The sequence below is a fragment of the Salarias fasciatus genome, chromosome 19, assembly GCF_902148845.1.
Source record: "Salarias fasciatus chromosome 19, fSalaFa1.1, whole genome shotgun sequence".
Classification (NCBI taxonomy): Eukaryota; Metazoa; Chordata; class Actinopteri; order Blenniiformes; family Blenniidae; genus Salarias; species Salarias fasciatus.
Window position 1 is genome coordinate 683384 of NC_043763.1, and position 26385 is coordinate 709768.

General features: G+C 52.8%; 3 protein-coding genes across 4 annotated transcripts in view; 1 reads left to right on the top strand and 2 right to left on the bottom strand.

Annotated features, from left to right (window-relative positions):
* Positions 1-179: 179 nt before the first annotated feature.
* On the bottom strand, positions 180-5085 carry iqcc (IQ motif containing C). Of its 2 annotated transcripts, XM_030117037.1 has the most exons (5): positions 5001-5085; positions 3642-3782; positions 2690-2861; positions 408-586; positions 180-315 (listed from the first exon to the last, which is right to left on the bottom strand). In XM_030117037.1, exons 1-5 carry the CDS (start codon positions 5040-5042, stop codon positions 280-282), a joined length of 570 nt encoding a protein of 189 aa, XP_029972897.1. In that variant the 5' UTR covers positions 5043-5085; the 3' UTR covers positions 180-279. The 2 variants fall into 2 exon arrangements, with proteins under 2 accessions (XP_029972897.1, XP_029972896.1); XM_030117036.1 differs by having other exon boundaries at positions 220-586.
* Positions 5086-5341: 256 nt separating this feature from the next.
* The window catches only part of fancm (FA complementation group M), a 61055-nt gene continuing 40011 nt past the window's right edge, over positions 5342-26385 (top strand). Inside the window, exons 1-4 of the mRNA XM_030117425.1 lie at positions 5342-6093; positions 6170-6342; positions 18944-19021; positions 19183-19341. Of these exons, the coding sequence (XP_029973285.1) occupies positions 5373-6093; positions 6170-6342; positions 18944-19021; positions 19183-19341 (1131 nt within the window). The 5' untranslated portion in view covers positions 5342-5372. The remainder of the gene's footprint in view (positions 6094-6169; positions 6343-18943; positions 19022-19182; positions 19342-26385) is intronic.
* soul3 (heme-binding protein soul3) lies at positions 19689-25609 on the bottom strand. Its single transcript, XM_030117093.1, has 5 exons — positions 25016-25609; positions 22750-22844; positions 22230-22371; positions 21979-22162; positions 19689-21849 (listed from the first exon to the last, which is right to left on the bottom strand). The coding sequence occupies exons 1-5, from the start codon at positions 25272-25274 to the stop codon at positions 21678-21680; spliced, it is 852 nt and encodes a 283-aa protein (XP_029972953.1). The 5' UTR covers positions 25275-25609; the 3' UTR covers positions 19689-21677.

The following is a 26385-nucleotide window of genomic DNA, read 5'->3' on the forward strand; positions in this document are numbered from 1 at the left end:
GTGTAATCAGATAAAGAATAGGGCCTGGTTGAACTAGAGAGCGGTTTTATCAGCATGGTGGACTGGAATGTCCTCTCATCCAGAGGACCGGGAGGACGGAGCGGACCTCCTTCCACCGGGACGGCATCACCCTGAATCTGACTGTTAAACTACTGCAGAAAAACAACAGCAAGACAGAAAACTGAGCAGAAATAATTTATTCAGTTTGAAATAAACAAGAGAACATTCAGATTCACCCACTCCACACACACCAGCCCCCCATGTCCCCCGCTCAGCCTGTCAGGAGACACTCAGCCTGTCCCTCAGAGACAGGTACTGCAGAGGAGAGCACACAGACATCTGTGAGACAGACAGGACAGGGCGGGACGGAATGGACAGGCAGCAGCAGGCTGTCCCTGCTGTCTCACCTTCTTCCTGCTGTCGATGGCCTGCTGGATCCAGACCAGCTCCATGGTCAGAGTGTTCCTGTGCAGCCGCAGGGCCCCGGGGGTCCGGGGGGTCTGGGGGGTCCGGGGGGTCTGGGGGGTCTGGGGGGTCCGGGGGGTCCGGGGGGTCTGGGGGGTCTGAGGCTCCTCCTGCTGAGGAGCTGAAAACAAAGGAGCAGAATCAAACCCTGCTGGAGTCCACAGCTCCTCTTTAAGGCCTCAGTATGCTCCCCCGTCGTTCCTACGACGTCTACGCTGCGCCCTACGCCGGGCTACGCTAGGGCTTGACTCGCACCTCCCAAAAATCGCGACTTTGCGTCGTGGTGACGCGTGGTGACGTGAACGTCGTGGGCTGTGATTGGTCCGCTTTCGCGTTGTTTATAGAATGAAGCAGAACTCACCCAGAAGGCTTTTCTGATCCCAACAGAGCTTCAGGAGAAATTTAGATCCAAAACTGAGCGGCGCACATCCCTGTACTGTCAGCAGTGTTAGCACTGTTAGCAACGGGGCTATGTGTAGAGCCGCTCCTCAAACGGCTTTAATCGTCCAAAAGCTCATTAGTTTCACCAATATTTCATCACTGTCCGCTCAGCCTGTCCTCCACCACAGCCCGGGGTCCAGATATGTCATATATGCAGATATATGTTCGGTAAGTGCAGCGTGTCTAGATATCTATGTCTACAGATCTATGGCTGTGTTCGAAACTGCATACTGACCTACTACTCGTACTAACTGATTGAGTATGCAGTGTGTTTACACTGGCAGTATGCGATTTTGAGTACGCGAGAAGTTCCCGGATGCATACTGCATTCGCCAGAAATGTTGAGTAGACATCGTGAGTTCACTACTCATACTGAAATTACCCAAGATGCAACGCGACGGACATTTGAATAAACTTTATTCATTTTCACAAAAATGACTGTTTCTTAATGATGTACATTTAGCAAGCTCAGTATGGTTCTAGATATATTTTTCCCTCCAATTTTTGTGCTTGTAGGTATGTTATGTTACGAGATTTCTGATTGGATTTACATTGATTAAAAAAAAAAAAAAAAAAAAAAAAAAAAACACATCTGACAACAAATCTATGTTGAAAGCGACCATGATGTACCGAAGACGGCGAGCCGATCTTTGTTGAAGAGCCGAAGTAACTCTCTGTCGGTAAAGCATCATAATTGGCATAATAAGTGGTCCGTTAACGGGACACCGGTCCAAACGGCGACGTTAAGCGAGATATATTGCTGAAAGGTTGGCTTCTTGTTTTCAAAGTAAAAGCACAGATTTATCACTGAGGTTTTTTGCATGAGAAAGGGGAAGGGGGGTTTATTTTGGTGAAAATAACCGGAAGTGCGTTGCTCACTGCGGCTGGCTTGAATTTCGCCGAATTCGTCCGAACAAAATCCTAAACGGCTGGTATTCAGACAAATAAACGACACACTCGGCTCTAAACCACCACTCTGTCGCCTAATTTACAAAAAAATCTGGATGAAGTTCTACATTTGAAGAGTTTAGAGCTAAAGTGGAATCAGCTTTAGCCGGTCGATTGCTGCTCAGGGAGGAGTGCAATGCATTATGGGTTATTATGTAGTATGCTGCAGTGTAAACGCTTTGCATACTGTCTGATGGACTGAGTGAGCAGGAAGCAGGATGGATAGTATGAGTATGGAAGGATGTAGTAGACAGTATGCGGTTTCAAACACAGCCTATGTCTCGGTAAAGCCGGAGCTACGGAAGCCACATTGTTGTTGTGACTGATTGCTAAACAAAGACAGCGCCACGCCCCCTAGCGGCTTGGCGGTGAAATTGCAGAGGAGGGCGTTCCCTTGACGCAGAAGCAGGATGTGTTCAGTGGCGGCGTAGGAACGACGTCGCTGCGACGGGGAAGCATACTGACGCCTTCACTGTCCCCACTAGACTGAGGACCAGCTGGCAGTGGACAGGAACCTGAGGGTGGGGGGTCAGGCTCTGTCTCCGTGTCTCCTGAAGGTCTGCATGGACGTGGCTGCCTGTCCTCATGTGGACAGGACGCTCACCATGTCTGAGGGTATGTTAGAGGACTTCCTGCTGGACCGGATCATTTCTGCTCCCTCTGAGCGCTCACCACCACCAGGACACTGTCCTCCACCGGGACACTGTCCTCCACCAGGAGACTCACTGGCACTAACAACCAGCTTCACTTCTTGGAGAGTGACTGAGGAACATCTGAAGAAGAAGCAAACCCTGCTCTATGGAGGAGTGACCTTTGACCTGGCAGATCCTCTCACCTTTCTGAGCGTGATCACACAGGTCTGGACCTGGACCTGGACCTGGACCTGGATCTGGTCTGGTCCACGGGGTCCTCCCCTCATGGGGCGTCCTGGCTGCCTCCGCCTGCTGCCGTCCGTCCAGTGACGGAGACGCTGTGCTGACGGGTGGAGGCGGTGGGAGTGGGCGGGGCTGAAAGGTAAAGAGTGGAACTGGAACCCAGAAAACTCTCAAGTCTCACTCAGGGCTTCTGATGATTCCACTGTGTTGGACACTGTCGGACGGGGACGGCACAAAGGATTGTGGGACATTGCTTCCAGGAACTCTAAATAGCGGTCCAGCGCAGTTCCTCATAGCGGTGTACGTCTGGATCATGCTGGCTGTGCAGGGCCCCCTGAGAGACCCTCTGGAGTAGAGCTGCTCTGAGTCCTCAGGAGTCCAGCTCACACACTTCTCCATTTTCATTCAGTTTAAAGTTATTGCACAAAATACGTCTGCACTCAGATCCGTCCTTGTGTCTCTCCTCCTCTCAACCTTTAAACTATCCTGTTTGAGACCTGGAGGCTCGGATATGTGACTCTAATAATATTCTGCCTGGAAATAATGTGAGCATGTTTATTTACACCGTTTGTTCAAATGCAAGTCAAGTCTCAGCAACCGAGTGGCTGTGATGAGTACCTTTATCATTCTTAAACACACTGACGTTGTACTTGTGTGTGTGTGAAAAGCAGTATGGTCCCTGGGAGTCCCTGACAGTCAGACCCTGAGAACAGCTGTTCCATGTGTCGGGCCGGTTTCTGGCCCAGACGTGGACTGATCAGTCTGGCTGCTCAGATCTGAAATGACTGTGTGCAGAGGAGGGTCTGGATCACTATCAGTGTGTTACTAATTAAGACAGAGATTTATTTCCAGCAGCTATGGCCCGCTGCTGACCACGCCTTCTGTTCTCCATGTTCAGAAGCAGGAACTGACCTGAGGGAAGCGCGGGACGTGGACCACAGCCTCCTCCCAGCTCAGGTGGCTCAGGCCTCCATCCAGCTCCTCCACCACCGCCTCGAAGTCCGCCCGTGCGCGACACAGCTCCGTCCTCAGCAGGTAGCCTCGAGCACGCGCCTGGAGGAGGAGGCTGCAGGTCAGGGGCGCTAACCCGTCAGAGGTCAGAGGTCACTTTCGGGGGTGTCAGTCAGGCACCCAGCATGCTCCCTTCGCTCCCTGCTGAAGCTCGAGCCTGGACAGGAGCCCAGTCCGCCGCGAGACAGCCGGGAGAGGACCGGGGCGCCACACACTGGACAACGGGTGTTGTGCCAAGGTACTTACCCCGATAGAAAGTGTCTCCCCTGAAATAATTTGTGCCCCCCTGTAACTTAGGGAAGAAGTCAGCCAGTCCTTTGAAACTCTCCAATATCATCACTCTTGAACAGAAATGATCACAAAATAAATTTCATTATAGTAGTTCATGATTTGACCATTCTCCACGGGGGGTACAGATTTTTGCAGGCTAAATAAGGTCGGGTCCTCAAGTTTTTCATGGGTACGCGCTTTCATTTTGAAAGTGTGGATAGAACTTCCGGATGATTGTAAATAGCAGTAAGAGGCTAATCTAAGAAAAATTATCCCAAATACCAATCAAAAGTCAACGTATGAGCATGGCATGAAGAGAGAGAGCAACACTGATGAAGACTACTGACTCTGTCAGATCAGTTTCTTAAGGCGCTACACAGTGTGATGAAGAACTACAGGTGAAAAAGTAAGTATTCCAAACAACGGACCTGTTTATTTTGATATATTAACTATGAACAATACAAAAAAAAAAAAACAGCAGAGGAAAACAGTAACCCTCACTACATCCATACTACAATCCACGTATATAACCGTACGTGTCATTGTTTAGCGTGGAGTCCCATCCCGCGAACAGGGGACACACTTTCTGTCGGGGTCAAGTACCTTGGCACAACACCGGCTTCACACACCGAAACACACCGATGACATGCAGGCTAACAGGCTAGCCCGGGTCAGAGGTTACATTAAAGAGTAGAAACAGGCTAGCGTCAGGGGGCTAACAGGCTAGCCCGGGTCAGAGGTTACATTAAAGAGTAGAAACAGGCTAGCGTCAGGGGGCTAACAGGCTAGCCCGGGTCAGAGGTTACATTAAAGAGTAGAAACAGGCTAGCGTCAGGGGGCTAACAGGCTAGCCCGGGTCAGAGGTTACATTAAAGAGTAGAAACAGGCTAGCGTCAGGGGGCTAACAGGCTAGCCCGGGTCAGAGGTTACATTAAAGAGTAGGAACCTGAACGCTCATCAATCATCTGGAATAAATCTCACTTAAATTACCTGGAAACGTGTGACTGTCTGTCCCCATTGGTCTCTGTCCATCGCTATGGCAACAGCACCGCTTGAGCGGGAGCGTGTCGTCAACGGCACATTTACTTCCGGTGTCAAAGTGTAAAAATAAAGACGCAGATTTACTAAATGTAGAAACACGCCAGACTTACTAGTTTAAATCTTCGCATTTGTCCACAGACCTCTCACAGGACTCTGTGTTTATTCGGGTTGTGTTTTTCTATCATCAGGAAAAGAGTTTGTATCGATGCGGCCTCTTATTTTGAAGTGGCGGTAGCGGAAGTGGCTCTGTGTTTGGGTTCTCCTCGCCGTGCCGCAGCATGTCTCCGGCTTCCTGACCCCAGAGTCCAACACGGTGAGGACATGAACCGGGACTCTCAGCAGAGGACTCTGTTCCAGACCTGGGCCTCTTCTGTCCGCCAGAACCAGAACCAGAACCAGAACCAGAACCAGGATGTTCCAACCGAGACAAAGGTTAGAAAAGCGTCTGGACGCCAAAAAACCGCCTCAACGTGCAGTGCCGGGCCAGGCAGACCTCCGAACCCCCTGTGGACCGAGCTGGGTCAGGGACCCCCGGGGACAGCTGAGAACCGCCCCCCCGTGGACCCGGGCGAAGACAGCGATGATGACCTGATGCTCGTGGCAGTCTATGAGGCTGAGCGGGGTCTGCCAGCTGATGGGGGCCCCGGCCCCGGCCCCGGCCCCGGCCCCGGCCCCGGCTCCGGCTCCAGCTCCGGTCCCGGTCCCGGTCCCGGCCCCGGCCCCCCAGCAAGCCAGTGCTACCCAGACTTCCCGGACCTGGACGCCTCCTCTGCCCAGGTGTGGATCTACCCCATGAACTACCCCCTGAGGGAGTACCAGCTGAAGATCTCGGAGGCGGCGCTGGCCCAGAACACGCTGGTGGTCCTCCCCACCGGGCTGGGCAAGACCTTCATCGCCTCCGTGGTCATGTACAACTTCTACCGCTGGTACCCGTTCGGCAAGGTGGTGTTCATGGCCCCCACCAAGCCGCTGGTGGCGCAGCAGATCGAGGCCTGCTACCGGGTGATGGGCATCCCCCAGTCTCACATGGCGGAGCTGACAGGTGGGTCCACGCCTCCCGCCCCCCCGCCCCTGCCCCCGCCCCCCGCCGTCCTCCAACCGCCTCTGCTCCCCCGCAGGCAGCACGGCGGCGGGGCGGCGGCGGGACGTGTGGAGGACCAGGCGGGTCTTCTTCCTCACCCCGCAGGTCCTGGTGAACGACCTGTCCAGGAACTCCTGCCCGGCCGAACTCGTCAAGTGTGTGGTGATCGACGAGGCGCACAAGGCGCTGGGCAACCACGCCTACTGCCAGGTACCAGACCCGGACCCGGACCCAGGTCCAGACCCAGACCCAGGTCCAGACCCAGACCCAGGTCCAGACCTGGACCCAGACCTGGGCCCAGACCCAGACCCAGACCCAGACCTGGGCCAAGACCCAGACCCAGGTCCAGGCGAGGAAGACCACCCACTACACACAGCGACAAGAAGAGAGGGAATCAAACCTCCTACTACACACAGACTGTACTCCTCTTGTTTTGCTGTTTTAACTCGTGTGTGTGTGTGTGTGTGTGTGTGTGTGTGTGTGTGTGTGTGTGTGTGTGTGTGTGTGTGTGCGTTCTTGTATTTCTATCCTTGTCGGGGCCAAATGTCCCCACAAGGATAGCAAAACGTGGAACGACGTGCCTTGTGGGGACCTTTTTCCGGTCCTAAGTAGGAGATACAGTGTTTTCTTGACCATGTTGTTGTTACTGAAAAAAGTAAAACTGCAAAAACATTTCTTTAGGGTTAGGCTTTGTTGTGGTGTGGGTTAGGGTTAGGGTTAGGGTAAGGGTCAGGGTTAGGGGACACCGTCGATTTGATAGGAATCTGGAATTCCAGAACGGAAGAATCCGGATCCGGAATTTGCAATTCTGGAATCTGGAATCTGGAATCTGGAATCCAGAACTGAAAATTCCGTATCCGGATTTTTCAATTCCGGAATCTCAATTCCGGATTTTGACCACTATGTTTTGAGCGCTAGAGAGCCATCAAAAGTTAGAAAACCATTTTAAAATTCAGTTTTCAAGTGGCTAACCCATGTTTTTCACCAAAATGACTCTAAATAAATCAGAGAACCCGGCCATATGGGATTTTCACCCGAAATGCCAAAAATGTTGGGACGAGCCCCAAAACACACAAAACAGACAGTCACACCCCCACAAACGCGTGGGTGGGGGTCCCGCCGGTCCCCGAGGGGTCAAAAATTTCACGTTGGAAATTTACCCAACCGACCCTGAGGACAAAGAAAGCTCATCAGCCCGGATCAACGCTAGAGAGCGGGGGCCGATTGGTGAAGTCAAACATTTCTAGAGGTCCTGGAGAGATGACACCCCACCACACCTGTCAGGGACCTCCCCAGCTGTCAGTGGAAGCCAATCCCAGTCCTCTAGCTACTTCCTGGGCGGAGTTATCATTGCTTGACCGCATCTGGAATCCCATTCCAATCTGGAATCTGGAATCTGGAATCTGGAATCCCAACCTGGAATCTGGAATCTGGAATCTGGAATCTGGAATCTGGAATCCCAACCTGGAATCTGGAATCTGGAATCTGGAATCTGGAATCCCAATCTGGAATCTGGAATCCCCTTCCAGATTGCGTCTTTGAAGCTCAAAGTGTTTGGATCAGCCCAAAAACACCCAAAACAGACAGTCACCGCCCCGAGAGACACGTGTGCGGGGTCGTTGCCAGTCCCCGAGGGGTCCCAAATTTCATGGTGGAAATTGACCCGACTGACCCTCAGGACACCCAAGGCTCATCCCCACCGATCCAACCACATAGACTATGGGCTGATTCATGAGGTCAAATTTTTATCCAGGGGGTAGAGAGATGACACCCCACCACACCTGTCAGGGACCTCCCCAGCTGTCAGTAGAAGCCAATCCCAGTCCTCTAGCTACTTCCTGGGCAGAGTTAGAGCAGATTCCAGATTTGGTCATTGGTTGACCTAATCTGGAATCCCCTTCCAGAATGTGACATCGATTTTTAAAAAGTGCAGGTAGACACTTGAAACTACAACCATTGCACTGCTGAGGCCCTAAGCTTTCATTTGATGCCAATCTCAGCCCTCTAGCTCCTTCCTGAGAGGAGTTATCATTGCTTGACCGAATCTGGAATCCCCTTCCAGATTGCGTTTTTGACCCTTAAGATTGCAGGTAGACACGTGAAACCACCACCATTGCACTGCTGAGGCCCTCAGCTGTCATCTGAAGCCCAGCCCAGTCCTCTAGCTCCTTCCTGGGCGGAGTTATCATTGCTTGACCGAATCTGGAATCTGGAATCTGGAATCTGGAATCTGGAATCCCAATCTGGAATCTGGAATCCACTTCCAGATTGGGTCTTTGAAGCTCAAAGTGTTTGGATCAGCCCAAAAACACCCAAAACAGACAGTCACCGCCCCGAGAGACACGTGTGCGGGGTCGTTGCCAGTCCCCGAGGGGTCCCAAATTTCGTGGTGGAAATTGACAAAACTGACCCTCAGGACACCCAAGGCTCATCCCCACCGATCAACCACATAGACTATGGGCTGATTCATGAGGTCAAATTTTTATCCAGGGGGTAGAGAGATGACATCACAACACACCTGTCAGGGACCCCCCAGCTGTCATCTGATGTCACTCCCAGCCCTCCAGCTCTTTCCTGGGCCGAGTTAGAGCAGATTCCAGATTTGGTCATTGGTTGACCAAATCTGGAATCCCCTTCCAGAATAAGTCCTTGACCGTTAAATGTGGAGTTAAACACTTGAAACCACCACCATTGCACTGCTGAGGCTCTCAGCTATCATCTGAAGTCAATCCCAGCCCTCTAGCTCCTTCCCGGGCAAAGTTATAGCTGATTCCAGATTTGGTCATTGGTTGACGAAATCTGGAATTGCCTTCCAGAATGTGACATCGTTTTTTGAAAAGTTACATTTAGACACTTGAAACCACCACCATTGCATTGCTGAGGTCCTAAGCTTTAATTTGACACCAATCTTACCACTGTAGCTCCTTCCTGAGCTGAGTTATAGCTGATTCCAGAAGCTGTCATTGGTTGACCGAATCTGGAATCCTTAGCCATGTTAGCTCCACATGCTAGGATGAGCCCAAAAACACCCAAAACAGACAGTCAGCAGCCCAAGAAATACGTGTATGGGGTTGTTGCTGTCCCCGAGAGGTCCGAAATTTCACGGTGGAAATTGACCGAACCGACCCTCAGGACACCCAAGGCTCATCGCGTATCAACACATATCCAACTCCCATAACCCTAACCCTAATGTTGATGGAATTAGGGTTAGATTACCGTTGACCGCTAGGGTTACGAGGTTCCCAGAGGGCTGAAAATGCTCCTCATCAGCCTCCCAATCCATCCATATAGACTATGCGCTGATTCGTGAGGTCAAATTTTTACGCTAGGGTTAGAGATATGAAACCTCAACAGACCTGTCAGGGACCCCCCGGGGAGACGCATATCAAATTTGCATAACCCTAACCCTAATCGTTTGCGAACTAGGGCTCGATGACCTTTGACCCCTAGGGTCAAGTTGGTCCCAGAGGGCTGAAACTTCACACAGCGGAAGGCCTGGCCCCCCCGATCAACCTCCCCGAGTTTGGTACCAATCGGTCAATTCGTTAATTTTCACCCCCTATGACAGACTACAGATCCTCTAGAGTTACTATGCCATCAGCCTCCCAATCCTCTCTGAAATGAGATTTCGCTGAAAAAAGTGAAAAAACACGATTTGAAGGAGATCCAAAGGTCCGATCGGGATGCCATTCCACACAGGTGTCGGGGACCCGCCTGGGCCTCACCTGTCAAAGCCACACCCTCCTAGCCCCTCCCCTTCCAGAGTTATTCAATTAAACGCGCTCTGGAGGTTAAAGGTCACTGGGCGGGGCTAGGAGGGCAGCAGAGGGATGACCTTCCACAAACAGGTCAGGGACCCCCCTGGGGGTCACCTGACAAAGCCACACCCTCCTAGCCCCTCCCCTTCCAGAGTTATTCAACTCCGAAGTCGTTAGCGGCGGCTAATGCTAAATGCAACAACCACGCGGCTTCCTTATGCGCTGGAGGGATCCCCTTCCACACAACTGTCAGGGACCCCCCCGGGAGTCATGCCTCCAACCCCCATCCTCCTAACCCTAATCGTTTAGGAGTTATTCAAGCTGGAAGTTAGAGTTAGCAGCTAACGGCTAATTTAAGCTCCTTCTCAATTTGCGCAGTAATTCTACGCGGTGGGCGGGGCTGCCCCATATCAAAGGGTGCCTAAGGTCACCACGCACCCTGTGTGCGAGTTTGAGCCGGCTAGCTATCACCGTTTGGGAGCTATTAACGAAAATAGCTAAATTAGCTCGTTTTTTAGCCGCAAAACGTTAGCATTTGCCTATTTAACATACTTCTACATGTCCCGGGAGGCTGAAAATTTTACCACAGGTGCAGAAGGGGACCCCGAGGCAACCCTGAAAGTCTCAGCCCTCCATTTATTACCGTTGATTTTTAAAAAATAAAAACGTGAAAATGCGAAATGCAGAAAGTAGCTTTTTTCGGGTATTTCCGTTTCAGCTACAACCACCGCAGCCGGCACACATCAGCGGGGTCTAGAGACGGTCATTTTGATGCCACTTTGAGCTCGTTTGCTCAAGTATTTCAAAAATGGCGCACAAAATATGTTCGGTTAAGGCGTTTTTGAAAACGAGTGCCTTCAGCTCTCCCGAAAGACTTCCGGGTGGCCTAGAGGGCTGAAATCGCACAGATTGGATGTGCTGCCAGCCCCGATGCATGACCCCGAATTTGAGCTCCCTGGCTCAAGGCCTTATGGGAAAGGTCACCCCGTTGACCTTTGACCGATAGGGTCAGGAAGGTCGCTCAGGGCTGAAACTTCTCACAATGGATACCCTGGCTCCCCTGATGCAGGTTCCCGAGTTTCGTGCCGATCGGTCAAAGCGTTGAGGGATTTTGCTATGATTCATGCTTTATTTCGGGCCTTCTGCAGGGCAAGTGAAAACGGATGGATTTTTTTTGAAAAAAGTATTCTAGAGAGCTGAAACTTCACAGGATGGATGCCCTGGAAGCCCCGATGCAGGATCTAGCGTTTTTTTTGTCTCTAGCTCAATGCGTTGTTTTCACCCTCTGGGGGAATCCCTTAGAGTGATGAGGGGATCCCTGACCTCACATGAGGTATGTGTGCGGGGGTCCTGCCGGTCCCCGAGGGTCCCAAATTTCATGGTGGAAATTGACCCAACCGACCCTCAGGACACCCAAGGCTCATCCCCACGGATCCAACCATATAGATTATGTGCTGATTCATGAGGTCAAATTTTTCTGCTAGGGTTACAGAAATGACACCACAACACACCTGTCAGGCACCCCCCAGTGAGACACATATCCAACTTTCATAACCCTAGCCCTAATGGTCTGCGATCTAGGGTTAGATGACCTTTGACCCCTAGGGTCAAGATGGTCCCAGAGGGCTGAAAATCCACACAGCGGCTCTCCCAGCACCCCCGATGAAGCTCCCCGAGTTTCGTGCCAATCGGGCAAAGCGTTAATTTTCACCCCCTATGACAGACTACAGATCCTCTAGGGTTACTATGCCATCAGCCTCCCAATCCTCTCTGAAATGAGATTTCGCTGAAAAAAGTGAAAAAACATGATTTGAAGGAGATCCAAAGGTCCGATCGGGATGCCATCGCACACAACTGTCGGGGACCCCACTGGAAGTCAACTGTTCAAGCCACACCCTCCTAGCCCCTCCCCTTCCAGAGTTATTCAATTAAACGCGCTCCTGAGGTAAAAGGTCATTGGGCGGGGCTAGGAGGGCAGCAGAGGGATGAGGTCCTACATACAGGTCAGGGACCCCCCAGGGAGTCAGCTGTTAAAGCCACACCCTCCTAGCCCCTCCCCTTCCAGAGTTATTCAACTCCAAAGTCGTTAGCGGCGGCTAATGCTAAATGCAACAACCACGCGGCTTCCACACGCGCGGGAGGGATCCCCTTCCACACATCCATCAGGGACCCCCCCGGGAGTCATGCCTCCAACCCCCATCCTCCTAACCCTAATCGTTTAGGAGTTATTCAAGCTGGAAGTTAGAGTTAGCAGCTAACGGCTAATTTCAGCTCCCGCCCACTTTGTGCAGTAATTCCACGCGGTGGGCGGGGCTGCCCCATATCGATGGGTGCCTAAGGTCACCACACACCTTGTGTGCGAGTTTGAGCCGGCTAGCTGTCATCGTTTGGGAGCTATTAATGTAAATAGCGAAATTAGCTCCTATTTTAACCACAAAACGTTAGCATTTGCCTATTTCACATACTTCTACATGTCCCGGAGGGCTGAAAATTTTATCACAGGTGTGGGATGGGACCCCGAGGACACCCTGAAAGTCTGAGCCCCCTGGCTATCACCGTTGATTTTTAAAAAATAAAAACGTGAAACGGCGAAATACAGAAACGTGCTTTTTTCGGGTATTTCCGTTTCAGCTACAACCACCACTGTCGGCACACATCAGCGGGGTGTAGAGACGGTCATTTTGATGCCACTTTGAGCTCGTTTGCTCAAGTATTTCAAAAATGGCGCACAAAATATGTTCGGTTAAGGCGTTTTTGAAAACGAGTGCCTTCAGCTCTCCTGAAAGACTTCCGGGTGGCCTAGAGGGCTGAGATCGCACACCGTGGATGTGCTGCCAGCCCCGATGCATGACAGCGAATTTGAGCTCCCTGGCTCAAGGCCTTATGGGAAAGGTCACCCCGTTGACCTTTGACCGATAGGGTCAGGAGGGTCGCACAGGGCTGAAACTTCTCACACTGGATACCCTGGCTCCCCCGATGAACATACGTGAGCCTCGTGTCGATCGGTCAACGTTTAATTTTGACCCCTGGGAGAGCTTGCAAATCCCCCAGACTCAGTGGGGCATCAGCCTCCCAATCCAACCATGTAGATTATACGCTGATTCATGAGGTCAAATTTTTCTGCTAGGGTTAGAGAAATGACACCACAACACACCTGTCAGGCACCCCCAGGGAGACACATATCAATTTTTCATCACCGTAACCCTAATAGTCAGCAAACTAGGGTTAGATTACCTCTACCCCCTCGGGCTAGGAGGGTCATTATCCCAGCCCCCCTCCACACAAAGCTTAAAAAATAAGTACAAGTTCCAAACGCGAAAAATTCATAGCACTGAGTGGCCGAGTGGTCTAATGCTATGGCTTGCAACCAGTAGGTTGTGGGATCAAACCCCACGGGGGACATGCTTATTGTGGTGCATCTTGAGCAGTGGAGACTTAGTGTTACTGAGGCAAAGTGTTTTATTAAACTAACTTAGCCTAACCTTTCAGATTCCAGAATCTGACATTGGATGACTAAATCTGGAATCCCCTTCCAGAATGTGACATCGTTTTTTAAAAAGTGCAGGTACACACCTGAAAGGAACACCATTACACTCTTAAGGCCCTAAGCTGTCATTGGAAGCCAATAAAAACTCTGACTGGAGTTAGGGTCAAGGCTTAGGGCTTAGGGTTGCAAATAGGGTTGACCAAAGACCCCTTACCATTTAAGTTAGACACTTGAAACCACTACCATTGTACTGCCAAGGCCCTAAGCTTTCATTTGATGCCAATCCCACGCTTCTAGGGCCTTCCTGGACAAAGTTAGAGATTGTCACCAGAATGAAGCAAGCTGGCATTGCATTCCAGAAAGAGACATTGAAACCCAAAGTGTTTGGATCAGCCCAAAAACACCCAAAAACACCCAAAACCGACAGCCACCTTTCATAACCCTAGCCCTAAGTGTCAGGAAACTAGGGTTAAATGACCTCTGACCCCTAGGGTTAGGAGGGTCATTATTCCAACCCCCCTCCACACAAAGCTTAAAAAATAAGTACAAGTTCCAAACGCGTAAAATTCATGGCACTGAGTGGATGAGTGGTCTTATGCTATGGCTTTCAACCCAACTTTTGTGGGATCAAATCCCACAGGGAACATGCTTATTGTGGTGAACGTCAAAGTTTTTCTTTAGGGGTCAGAGAGATGTCATCACAACATACCTGCTTTTTGGGGTATAGGGTTACAGTTAGGGTGTAGGGTTACCGAGTTAGGGTTACACATAGGGTTGACCATATAACCCTTAACATTGAAGTTAGACACTTGAAACTACCACCATTACACTCACAGGACCCTCAGCTTTCATTTGAAGCCAGTCCCACGCCTCTTGCTCCTTCCTGAGAGGAGTTATAGCAGATTCCAGAATGTGTCATTTGATGTCTAAATCTGGAATCCCCTTCCAGAAAATGACATCGATTTTTAAAAAGTGCAGGTAGACACTTGAAACTACAACCATTGCACTGCTCAGGTCCTAAGCTTTCATTTGATGCTAATCCCAGCCCTCTAGCTCCTTCCTGAGAGGAGTTATAGCAGATTCCAGAATCGGTCATTTGATGTCTAAATCTGGAATCCCCTTCCAGAAAATGACATCGATTTTTAAAAAGTGCAGGTAGACACTTGAAACTATAACCATTGCATTGCTGAGGCCCTAAGCTTTCATTTGATGCCAATCTCAGCCTTCTAGCTCCTTCCTGACAGGAGTTATCATTACTTGACCGAATCTTACCAAGACCACAACAGACCTGTCAGGGACCCCCGAGGGAGACACATATCAAACTTTCATAACCCTAGCCCTCATTGTTTGGGATTGTTAGGGTTACAGTTAGGGAGTAGGGTTACCGAGTTAGGGTTACACATAGGGTTGACCATAAAACCCTTAACATTTAAGTTAGACACTTGAAACTACCACCATTACACTCGGAGGGCCCTCAGCTTTCATTTGAAGCCAGTCCCACGCCTCTAGCTCCTTCCTGAGAGGAGTTAAGGCAGATTCCAGAATGTGTCATTTGATGTCTAAATCTGGAATCCCCTTCCAGAAAATGACATCGATTTCTAAAAAGTGACTTGAGACTTGACACTGCAACCATTGCACTGCTGAGGTCCTAAGCTTTCATTTGATGCTAATCCCAGCCATCTAGCTCCTTCCTGAGAGGAGTTATAGCAGATTCCAGAATCGGTCATTTGATGTCTAAATCTGGAATCCCCTTCCAGAAAATGACAACGATTTTTAAAAAGTGCAGGTAGACACTTGAAACTATAACCATTGCATTGCTGAGGCCCTAAGCTTTCATTTGATGCCAATCTCAGCCTTCTAGCTCCTTCCTGACAGGAGTTATCATTACTTGACCGAATCTTACCAAGACCACAACAGACCTGTCAGGGACCCCCGAGGGAGACACATATCAAACTTTCATAACCCTAGCCCTCATTGTTTGGGATTGTTAGGGTTACAGTTAGGGAGTAGGGTTACCGAGTTAGGGTTACACATAGGGTTGACCATAAAACCCTTAACATTGAAGTTAGACACTTGAAACTACCACCTTTACACTCGTAGGGCCCTCAGCTTTCATTTGAAGCCAGTCCCACGCCTCTAGCTCCTTCCTGAGAGGAGTTAAGGCAGATTCCAGAATGTGTCATTTGATGTCTAAATCTGGAATCCCCTTCCAGAAAATGACATCGATTTTTAAAAAGTGACTTGAGACTTGACACTGCAACCATTGCACTGCTGAGGTCCTAAGCTTTCATTTGATGCTAATCCCAGCCCTCTAGCTCCTTCCTGAGAGGAGTTAGGGTTGAGAATTCCAGAATCGGTCATTGGATGACACATTCTGGAATCCCCTTCCAGAAAGTGTCATTGAAACTTAAACGTGGAGTTAGACACTTGAAAGTACCACCGTTACACTCGCAAGGCCCTCAGCTTTCATTTGAAGCCAAGCCCACACTTCTACCTCCTTCCTGAGAGGAGTTACAGAGGATTCCAGAATTGGTCATTGAATGACGAAATCTGGAATCCCCTTCCAGATTGCGTTTCTGAAGCTCAAAGTGTTTGGATCAGCCCAAAAACACCCAAAACAGACAGTCACTGCCCCGAGAGACACGTGTGCGGGGTCGTTGCCAGTCCCCGAAGGGTTCCAAATTTCATGGTGGAAATTGACCGAACCGACCCTCAGGACACCCAAGGCTCATCCCCACGGATGCAACCATATACATTATCGGGTGATTCATGAGGTCAAATTTTTCTGCTAGGGTTACAGAGACGACACCACAACCAACCTGTCAGGGACCCCCGAGGGAGACACATATCAAACTTTCATAACCCTAGCCCTAATTGTTTGGGATTGTTAGGGTTACAGTTAGGGAGTAGGGTTACCGAGTTAGGGGTACACATAGGGTTGACCATAAAACCCTTAACATTGAAGTTACACACTTGAAATTACCACCATTACACTCGGAGGGCCCTCAGCTTTCATTTGAAGCCAGTCCCACGCATCTAGCTCCTTCCTGAGAGGAGTTATAGCAGATTCCAGAATGTGTCATTTGATGTCTAAATCTGGAATCCCCTTCCAGAAAATGACATCGATTTTTAAAAAGTGACTTGAGACTTGACACTGCAACCATTGCACTGCTGAGGTCCTAAGCTTTCATTTGATGCTAATCCCAGCCCTCTAGCTCCTTCCTGAGAGGAGTTAGGGTTGAGAATTCCAGAATCGGTCATTGGATGACACATTCTGGAATCCCCTTCCAGAAAGTGTCATTGAAACTTAAACGTGGAGTTAGACACTTGAAAGTACCACCGTTACACTCACAAGGCCCTCAGCTTTCATTTGAAGCCAAGCCCACACTTCTACCTCCTTCCTGAGAGGAGTTACAGAGGATTCCAGAATTGGTCATTGAATGACGAAATCTGGAATCCCCTTCCAGATTGCGTTTCTGAAGCTCAAAGTGTTTGGATCAGCCCAAAAACACCCAAAACAGACAGTCACTGCCCCGAGAGACACGTGTGCGGGGTCGTTGCCAGTCCCCGAAGGGTTCCAAATTTCATGGTGGAAATTGACCGAACCGACCCTCAGGACACCCAAGGCTCATCCCCACGGATGCAACCATATACATTATCGGGTGATTCATGAGGTCAAATTTTTCTGCTAGGGTTACAGAGACGACACCACAACCAACCTGTCAGGGACCCCAGAGGGAGACACATATCAAACTTTCATAACCCTAGCCCTCATTGTTTGGGATTGTTAGGGTTACAGTTAGGGAGTAGGGTTACCGAGTTAGGGGTACACATAGGGTTGACCATAAAACCCTTAACATTGAAGTAAGACACTTGAAACTACCACCATTACACTCACAGGACCCTCAGCTTTCATTTGAAGCCAGTCCCACGCCTCTAGCTCCTTCCTGAGAGGAGTTATAGCAGATTCCAGAATCGGTCATTTGATGTCTAAATCTGGAATCCCCTTCCAGAAAATGACATCGATTTTTAAAAAGTGACTTGAGACTTGACACTGCAACCATTACACTTGCAAGGCCCTCAGCTTTCATTTGAAGCCAATCCCACACTTCTACCTCCTTCCTGAGAGGAGTTACAGAGGATTCCAGAATTGGTCATTGAATGACAAAATCTGGAATCCCCTTCCAGATTGCGTCCCTGACCCTTAAACGTGGAGTTAGACACTTGCAAGCACCACCATTGCACTGCTGAGGCCCTCAGCTATCATCTGAAGTCTGTCCCAGTCCTCTCGCTCCTTCCTGAGAGGAGTTATCATTGCTTGACCGAATCTGGAATCCCAATCTGGAATCTGGAATCTGGAATCTGGAATCTGGAATCCCAATCTGGAATCTGGAATCTGGAATCTGGAATCCCAATCTGGAATCTGGAATCTGGAATCTGGAATCCCCTTCCAGATTGCATCTTTGAAGCTCAAAGTGTTTGGATCAGCCCAAAAACACCCAAAACAGACAGTCACCACCCCAACAGTTGTGTGTTTGGGGTTGTTGCCACTCCCCAAGGGGTCGCAAAATTCATGGTGGAAATTGACCCAACTGACCGTCAGGACACATAAGGCTCATCCCCCTGTATCCCACCATACAGTCTATGGGCTGATTCATGAGGTGAAATTTTTATGCAGGTTTACAGAGATGATATCATACCACACCTGTCAGGGACCCCCCCAGCTTTCATTTGAAGTAAATCCCACACCTCTAGCTCTTTCCTGAGCTCAGTTACAGCACCTTCCAGAATCGGTCAAGCCTTGACCAATCTGGAATCCCTATTCAAAATCTACAGTGTTGTAGTTGGACACTTGAAACCACTTCCATTGCACTGCTGAGGCCCTCAGCTTTCATTTGAAGTCATTGCCAGAGCTCTCGGTCCTTCCTGAGCGGAGTTGGAGCTCGTTTTCAGAATGTTCAGTTCCGGAAACGGAATCTTCAGTTCTGGAAACGGAATCTTCAGTTCTGGAAACGGAATCTTCAGTTCTGGAATCTTTGGTAGAAAGGTCCTAGGCACTCAGAAACGGTGGCCAAGGGAGCCCGAGTCCCCTAACAGCAGTTTAAACCAACTCCCAGCTCTCTAGCATGTTCCTACGGCTCACAGTGGTAGATTGAACCAATTGTGGAACTATATTCCAGAAAACGACAGACAAATTGCTCCCCCTAGTGGTAAAATGGTGGTACTGCAACAAAAAAAAATAGGTGCTAGAGAGTCAAAAGACACATCACCGGACTGTAAAAAATCCCCCGAATTCACCTAGACGTCCTGTTTTTGTCTAGGACCCATGGTTAGGGAAATAAATGCCACATACACTTTCTGGGTATAAAATGGCAATGCCAGATATGTTGTAGAGCTCGCCGAGGCGATTCCAACGGTCCTACTCCCGTCGCTCAGAGACCCTCAGAACAAGACCTGGAATCCCCTAATTAGGGTTAGGGGCTAGACATGAATGGGAGTCAATGGACGGTCCCCACAAGGATAGAAATACAAGACTGAGCGTGTGTGTGTGTGTGCGTGTGCGCAGGTCATCCGGCAGCTGGGGTCACACACACAGCAGTTCCGTGTCCTGGCTCTCAGTGCCACTCCAGGAGGAGACCTGAAGGTGAGGGGGGTGAGGATGAGGATGAGTGTGATGATGAGGGTGAAGAGGATGATGGTGAGACGGACGCCTCCTGCTCCTGACGCCGTCCCTCCTGTCCTCCCGTCCTCCTGTCCTTCCTGTCCTCCCGTCCCTCCTGTCCTCCCGTCCTCCCGTCCCTCCAGTCCGTCCAGGCGGTCGTGTCCAACCTGCTGATCTCGCACGTGGAGCTGCGGTGGGAGGACAGCCCGGACGTCCAGGCGCACTGCCACCAGCGCAGCGTGGAGAAGCTGGTGGTTCCTCTGGGGGACCAGCTGTCGGCCCACCGGGACCGCTACCTGCAGGTAGGAAGAACCACCAGCACACACAACACACACCCACACTCACTCAAGTCCTGCAGCAATGCATTGTGGGAGCCTCTCCCAACATCCTGGATGCTGGGTCTTCAGCAGGTCAGTTGTTTGTGTGCTCAGGGTCAGGTGTGTGTGTGTGTGTGTGTGTGTGTGTGTGTGTGTGTGTGTGTGTGTGTGTGTGTGTGTGTGTGTGTGTGTGTGTGTGTGTGTGTGTGTGTGTGTGTGTGTGTGTGTGTGTATATAGTGGTAGTCGGGAGTGATGGACGTGTCGGTCTGAATCAGGATGGGTCCTCTCTGTCTGGTGAGGGACAGCAGTGAGGAAGGAGGACAGCAGCTGGTCCATGTCCACAGACAGGAGACAAGCACGTCTTTATTGAACCCAGGAAACCACAGTAGCTTCTGTTCACAGTACAGCACACTTCTGCAGAACACTAAAAAAGCAAAGAGGAAGAAAAACAAATGCGATGATGTTCCCATAAACCCATGCTCTTAAAGGGACAGCTGTCCTACATGTCTCATGGCTCTGAGTGTCTTCACCCTCCAGACACAGAGCTGACAGCTACAATCATTCAATGAAAAACAGACTCTTTGGATCTGAACGTCTCCATGTGGACATGAGGACGGGACGGGGCGTCCTCCAGAACTCCAGGCCTCTGCTGCTCTGTTTTGCTTTCCATCACTCTCTGTGGAGGACGACCTGTCTGAGTTGGACAGTGAGTCCCTGGACAGTGAGTCCCTGGACAGTGAGTCCCTGGACAGTGATGTCCCTGGACAGTGATGTCCCTGGACAGTGAGTCCCTGGACAGTGATGTCCCTGGACAGTGATGTCCCTGGACAGTGAGTCCCTGGACAGTGATGTCCCTGGACAGTGAGTCCCTGGACAGTGATGTCCCTGGCTTCCTCCCTCAGCAGCTGAGTCTTCACCTGGATCTGGGACGGGCTCCGAGACTGAATCTGTCAGCACAGCAAAGGAGTGGAGGGAGGGGTCTGCTGCCGGGAGGGAGGGGTCTGCTGCAGGGAGGGAGGGGTCTGCTGCCGGAGGGAGGGGTCTGCTGCAGGGAGGGAGGGGTCTGCTGCCGGGAGGGAGGGGTCTGCTGCAGGGAGGGAGGGGTCTGCTGCCGGGAGGGAGGGGTCTGCTGCCGGAGGGAGGGGTCTGCTGCCGGGAGGGAGGGGTCTGCTGCCGGGAGGGAGGGGTCTGCTGCCGGGAGGGAGGGGTCTGCTGCCGGAGGGAGAAAGGCATGGCACTGGACTGTTATTCTTCAGATGGATGTTGATGGAAGTGGACCTGACCACAGGTCTGCAGCCGTTTTTACCACTGGAGCATCGAAACAGTTTTAAATTTAAAATGAAAAGAATCGGTTAGTTTTTTAACCTTTACAGCTGTTTTAATTTAAACTGTTTCAGATCATCTTCAGTAGTTTGTGGCTCATCTCAGAGCTCCTGATTAAACTGTAGAGCCACTATAGAACAGCTGTAGAGCCACTATAGAGTCACTATAGAGCCACTATAGAGCAGCTGTAGAGCCACTATAGAGCCACTATAGAGGAGCTGTAGAGCCACTGTAGGTCCACATTTGTCTCCACAGCTGCAGACCTCCGTTTTAAAGTACTTTGATTGTCGTTCAGCAGTAAGGTCAGAATCAGCTTTTGGTCTGGAGCAGTGAGATTTGTTGTTACATTCATTGTTTCGGGTGTTTTCCTGCTTGTGTGGAGCTCCTGGAAGGTTGAAGCTACTATCTGAGGTGTTCCTCCCTCTGACTGTAACCAACCTGAACACACACCCTAAGACTGGCTTTGAGCCCAGACACGTTTTGATTTTCAGGTGTCTTACAAATATTGCACTTTTTATTAAAACACAATGCGAGGTGTGAGTGGCGTCACGCCGGCGTGTGACCTGCAGCGAGTCACAGAGCCCAGAGCCCAGAGAGTGGACGAGACACTGAAGAGACATGGCTGTGCAGCAGAGAGCAGAGGAGCACGATAAGGCTGGTGTCTACCGGGAGCTGGACAGCACTGCGCTCCGGACAGGGGGTGAAGACGACTCATCGCAGCGTCCGTGCGGACGAGCGCCTGGCAGTGGAGGTCAGTCCGGGGGGACAGGGTGAGTTTGAGCCGAGGGTGACGCTGATGGGAGGTTCACTGAGGTTAGAGTGAGGGCTGAGTGTGTGTTCAAAGATCCAGACCTGATAGCTGTGGAGTGTGAGGCTGGTGGTCGTATCAGGGAGAGTGGACACTAAACCAGATGTTGCACCTGAGGCTGTAGCTGAGCTGGGGCAGTGTAAGGGGGGCCGTATGGGTCCGGGGGGACCGGGGGGGCCGGGACGCTCCTCAGCGTCGCTCCAGGAACCAGATCTCATTCTGACGGTTGCTGTGGGCGGGGTTGGTGTAGCCGGCCACGATGAAGGAGTCGTGGACACAAAGGGCCGCAGAGTCCAGCAGCTCGGCCATGGCACTGATCTGGTCCATGATGGTGGCCTCGTTGGTCGGCCCGCCGAAGGGTCTGCAGGAGGAAGCGAGAGGTCAGGCTGGCTGGCTCACTGCTGAAAGGACACTTCACACTCCATCCTGCTGAGTGAGGAGCAGTGAGAACCCTGGTTCCAGCTCTCCCCGTCAGACCGGTGGAACCCACCTGCTGTACACCACGGCGGCGGGCCACAGCTCGACGGCGATCCCGGGGTCGTGGGGCCGCGGCGGCTGGGCCTGGTGCTCGGCGGGGAGGTAGTACGCCACCGTGACGTCGTGGGAGATGACGGAGCGGTCCTGGTCCGTGCGCACCACCGTCACGATGGGCAGCGTCATGCCCAGGTAGTCGCCTGCGGGAGGACTGGTCAGAACCGGACCGGGACCGGGACGTGGGCGGGCTGCTGTGCGGGGACTCACCCGAGGAGTTCTGCTGGCAGATGTACCTCATGATCCTCATGAAGCCGTAGCAGATGCTCTGCTCGTACGTGTCCTCGCGCATCGTGATGCAGGCCCAGTGGCCCTTCTCATAGTGCCGCTTCTCATAGAGCAGCTCCCCACACTGCACGCACACACACACACACACACACACACACACACACACACACACACACATATTAGAGCAGCTCGTCACACCGGCAGGGAGAACCACACTCCCAGTAAAGCTCTCTGTATAGTTGTGTTTGTATCAGTAACAACCACAGTAGCCCGGCTGGACCCCGTCCGGGGAGGACGGGGACCGGCTGGACGGGGTCCGGGGAGGACGGGGACCGGCTGGACCCCATCCGGGGAGGACGGGGACCAGCTGGACCCCATCCGGTGCGTTTCAGCTGTGGCTGCTGCAGCACACCTCCTGAAGATGTTCATGTGTCACCGTGCTGGTGAAGAAGCCCAGCAATGAGTCCCCGGCAGGTGTGTGTGTGTGTACGTGTGTGTGTACCTTGTCCTTGCGTCCCAGCAGGGTGAAGGGGACGGCCTCTCTGTGGCTTCGTCCCTGGTTGTTGCTGGTGAGCTGCTGGATGGGTTCAGCCATGTCTGTCGATGGAAACATGTCATGGTGAACCACGTCACACCACCTGTCACTCTTCATGGTGTTTCAGGTGCATTAAAGGAAACAGTCTTCAGAGTGTGTGTGACGGTGAACATGGTGCAGAGTGACAACGTTCAGACGGAGGGAGTCCTCCTCAGAGCTCCGCCCCCTTCACCAGGTTCAGCTGGAGCGCCCAGCTGGTGTGTGTGTGCGTGTGTGTGTTGCTGACCGGGGCAAGAGGGGAGCCAGGCCGGGGCCAGAGCGGGGCCAGCCCGGGGCCAGAGGGTGGCCAGAGCGGGGCCAGAGCGGGGCCAGAGCGGGGCCAGAGGGGGGTCAGGCCGGGGTCAGGCCGGGGCCAGAGCGGGGCCAGAGCGGGGCCAGAGCGGGGCCAGAGCGGGGCCAGAGCGGGGCCAGAGGGGGGTCAGGCCGGGGTCAGGCCGGGGCCAGAGCGGGGCCAGAGCGGGGCCAGAGCGGGGCCAGAGCGGGGCCAGAGCGGGGCCAGGCCGGGGCCAGAGGGGGCCAGAGCGGGGCCAGGCCGGGGCCAGAGCGGGGCCAGCCCGGGGCCAGAGGGGGCCAGAGCGGGGCCAGGCCGGGGCCAGAGCGGGGCCAGCCCGGGGCCAGAGGGTGGCCAGAGCGGGGCCAGAGCGGGGCCAGAGGGGGGTCAGGCCGGGGTCAGGCCGGGGCCAGAGCGGGGCCAGAGGGGGGCCAGAGCGGGGCCAGAGCGGGGCCAGAGCGGGGCCAGAGCGGGGCCAGAGCGGGGCCAGAGCGGGGCCAGAGCGGGGCCAGAGGGGGGTCAGGCCGGGGTCAGGCCGGGGCCAGAGGGGGGCCAGGCCAGGGTCAGGCCGGGGCCAGAGGGGGGCCAGGCCGGGGCCAGAGGGGGGCCAGAGGGGGGCCAGGCCGGGGCCAGAGGGGGGCCAGGCCGGGGCCAGAGGGGGGCCAGGCCGGGGCCAGCAGGAGCTGTTAAGCTGCTCCTCTGGAGCTGATTCCGTCTTGTTTCCAGGCTGCAGCCTCAGTGCTGATCGGAGCTGCTCTGTCCTCGTTGTGCTGAGATGAGTCTCTGTGAACGGTGTCTTTGTTCAGGCGTGTCAGGGGGCGTTCAGGACGGCCGAGGAGCCGGGGACACTGGCGGTTCGTTACAGGACAGGTATTCTGATGTTAAACCAGCCAGCCACCGCAGCACCGAGAACAGTGAAGCCACAGGAAGCAGCTGAGAGCAGGGGAGGAGGAGGACGGCTCCTGGACCGGCTCCTGGACCTCCTCCTGAGACTCCAGAGTGTCAGACGGAATCAAACTACAAACCAACAACTTGGTGAGATTACTGTTTGCATTCCAGAGCGAAACCAAGCAGCTTCTCCTGTCGTCCGACCGCCGGAGCGCCTCCTCCTGCCGTCTGACAGGCTGGAGCTCTGGAGCCATGGAGGTCTGGGTGAGGCCTGGCGCTCCCTCCTCCTGACCCTGACCCTTCAGCCCTTCCTGCTAGGAACCACCACTGCTGCTCGGCTGTCTTCTCCAGCAGGCTCAGGGTGAGCAGTGTTGGCTGGGAACATTTCCCCTGCTGCAGGATGACCTGGTTTCCATGTTGCTCCAGTGGCGTCCTGCCCCACGTCCTGACCACCCTGCCTCCTGCCCCGTCCTGACCATCCTGACCACCCTGCCTCCTGCCCTCCTGCCCCACAGGGTTGGTTTACTCCTGGGTGAGCCTCAGTGTTTCGGCCTGTTTCCGCTGACAGGAGCGGATCAAGAGCAAATCTCAGGCCGTAAAGCCGCAGAACGCTGGCCCAGCACCAGGACCCGGGGCGGCCTGGAGGCTCAGAAATGTCCCGGCTAGAACTGGTTTGTCTGTGCCTCCCTGAAACTAGGTCAGCGGTGTTCAAGCTGCGGCTCAGCAGCCTGTGGCTGTGCTGCCAGGCTGGAGTGGAGCTCACCCCGCTGGGAAGTTTCCTGACTCTTTCACTGCTTTTTACTGAAAGCAGGGATCAGACAGAGACCAGGACTGCAGCGGGTTCACATGGAGAACTGGATCAGCTCTGGGAATCGGTGACGGGACAGAGCTGTAGAGTGCGATGAAGTGTAATAACGTTGTAATCATAGGCCTGCAGCCAGGCCAGCTGAACGTTAGCTCCAGTCTGAGGTCCGGAATGAGGTCAGGTAGTTCAGCAGCTGATCCCGGTCCTACCTTGGGAGACCTCCACCTGGTGTCCCCGGGCCACGTCCTGCCAGTAGTGCAGCAGGCGGTCTTGGTCCTCGTCCTCCTCCATGGTCTCCCCCTCCTCCTCCAGGCTGCCGTTCCCCGAGTCTGACAGCTGGTCCTCGGAGAAGGACTCCAGGTCCTCCAGAGTGATCATCCCCGCTCTGTCGGGGCCCAGGCCCGGGCCGGGGCCGGGGCCGCCTCCACCTCCTCCACCGCCGCTCATCTGGCAGCCGCCTCGGTCCATTTCTACACCCGGAAACGGCCCGCTGCTCAGGCAGGCTCGGAACTCGGAAAGACGCCGAGCTGAGAGGAGCGGAGCACCGCGACGCTTATGGAGAGTCCGTCCTCCCGGGCTCGGAGTCGGAGCTCGGCTCGTGCGGGTGAGGACGTCCGCGGCTGCTGCTCAGTACGCGGCTCCGCTCGGCTCAGCCGACACGTCGAGCCATGTTTCCCCGCGCTGCGTTATTCCCGAAGAAAGGAGGCATATTAGTCCGAGGAGCGCCGTGAAAACAACCGAGAGGAAAACAACCGCTGACGCTCCTTCTCCCGTGCGGAGCAACGTGACGTCTGCGCCTCGGTGCGCGAGGAGGGGGCGGAGTAACGTGACGTCTCCTCCTCAGAGCTCGAGGGGCAGGAGCCAGAGGAGGGGGCGGAGCAACGTGACGTCGGCCCCTCAGAGCCAAGTGGGTAACATTCGTGACGTCAGCCATTTGTTTCTATTATCTTCAAACGAGGCTCCTTGGAGGCTGACATGTTGGAATTTTGGAGCCAGAGACGAAAAAAGAGGTGCGTTCGACATGAGAAAGCCAGAGGCAGACTTTTAAGACTTTTGAGCCGCCCCGCCCAGATTTGGCCCGGCGTCACTGACACGTAGGACCTACGTAGGGCATCGAAAACTCGCGAGACCCAAACGAGATCGGTCACAGAGGAGCCGCGTGAGCTGCTGGAGAGCAACTCACCGCGGCTACCTGGCCCACCGCTCTGGTTCATCCAGGCAGGGGATTGGACCCGAGCCCACTCCTCATCAGTTTGATGACAACACGCTTTATTTGCATAAATAAACATCCAGCTGACAGTTGCTGTTGTTTTTTAAGCACATAATAGACTGAAAACTTAATTATTTTTTTTTAATGAGGGGGTGAGGCAGTCTGCCCCCCCCTTGACGCCTGGTGTGCAGCAGCACGCGTCACATGACAGAAGCCAAAACGTAATTTAAAATTATTTGTTTTTTAAATTTTATTTAATTCAGAAAACTGAATATGAATTAACACAATGTGACACACGAAAGAAATTATGAATTCTTTTGTTTTTAATAAGAAAAAAAATTACCCCTCTGACAGCCAGGGGGGGCAAGG

What these genes read in the sequence shown, in the direction of transcription:
- iqcc (XM_030117036.1), bottom strand. Translation starts at nt 5,042, where the DNA reads ATGGACAGAGACCAATGGGGACAGACAGTCACACGTTTCCAG. An exon ending in AGACAGTCACACGTTTCCAG is followed by an intron (nt 3,783 to 5,000) that starts GTAATTTAAGTG and finishes CTCCTCCTCCAG; the next exon opens with GCGCGTGCTCGAGGCTACCT. An exon ending in ACGTCCCGCGCTTCCCTCAG is followed by an intron (nt 2,862 to 3,641) that starts GTCAGTTCCTGC and finishes TTTACCTTTCAG; the next exon opens with CCCCGCCCACTCCCACCGCC.
- soul3 (XM_030117093.1), bottom strand. Translation starts at nt 25,274, where the DNA reads ATGGACCGAGGCGGCTGCCAGATGAGCGGCGGTGGAGGAGGTGGAGGC. An exon ending in CCAGGTGGAGGTCTCCCAAG is followed by an intron (nt 22,845 to 25,015) that starts GTAGGACCGGGA and finishes TTCCATCGACAG; the next exon opens with ACATGGCTGAACCCATCCAG. An exon ending in TGCTGGGACGCAAGGACAAG is followed by an intron (nt 22,372 to 22,749) that starts GTACACACACAC and finishes GTGTGCGTGCAG; the next exon opens with TGTGGGGAGCTGCTCTATGA.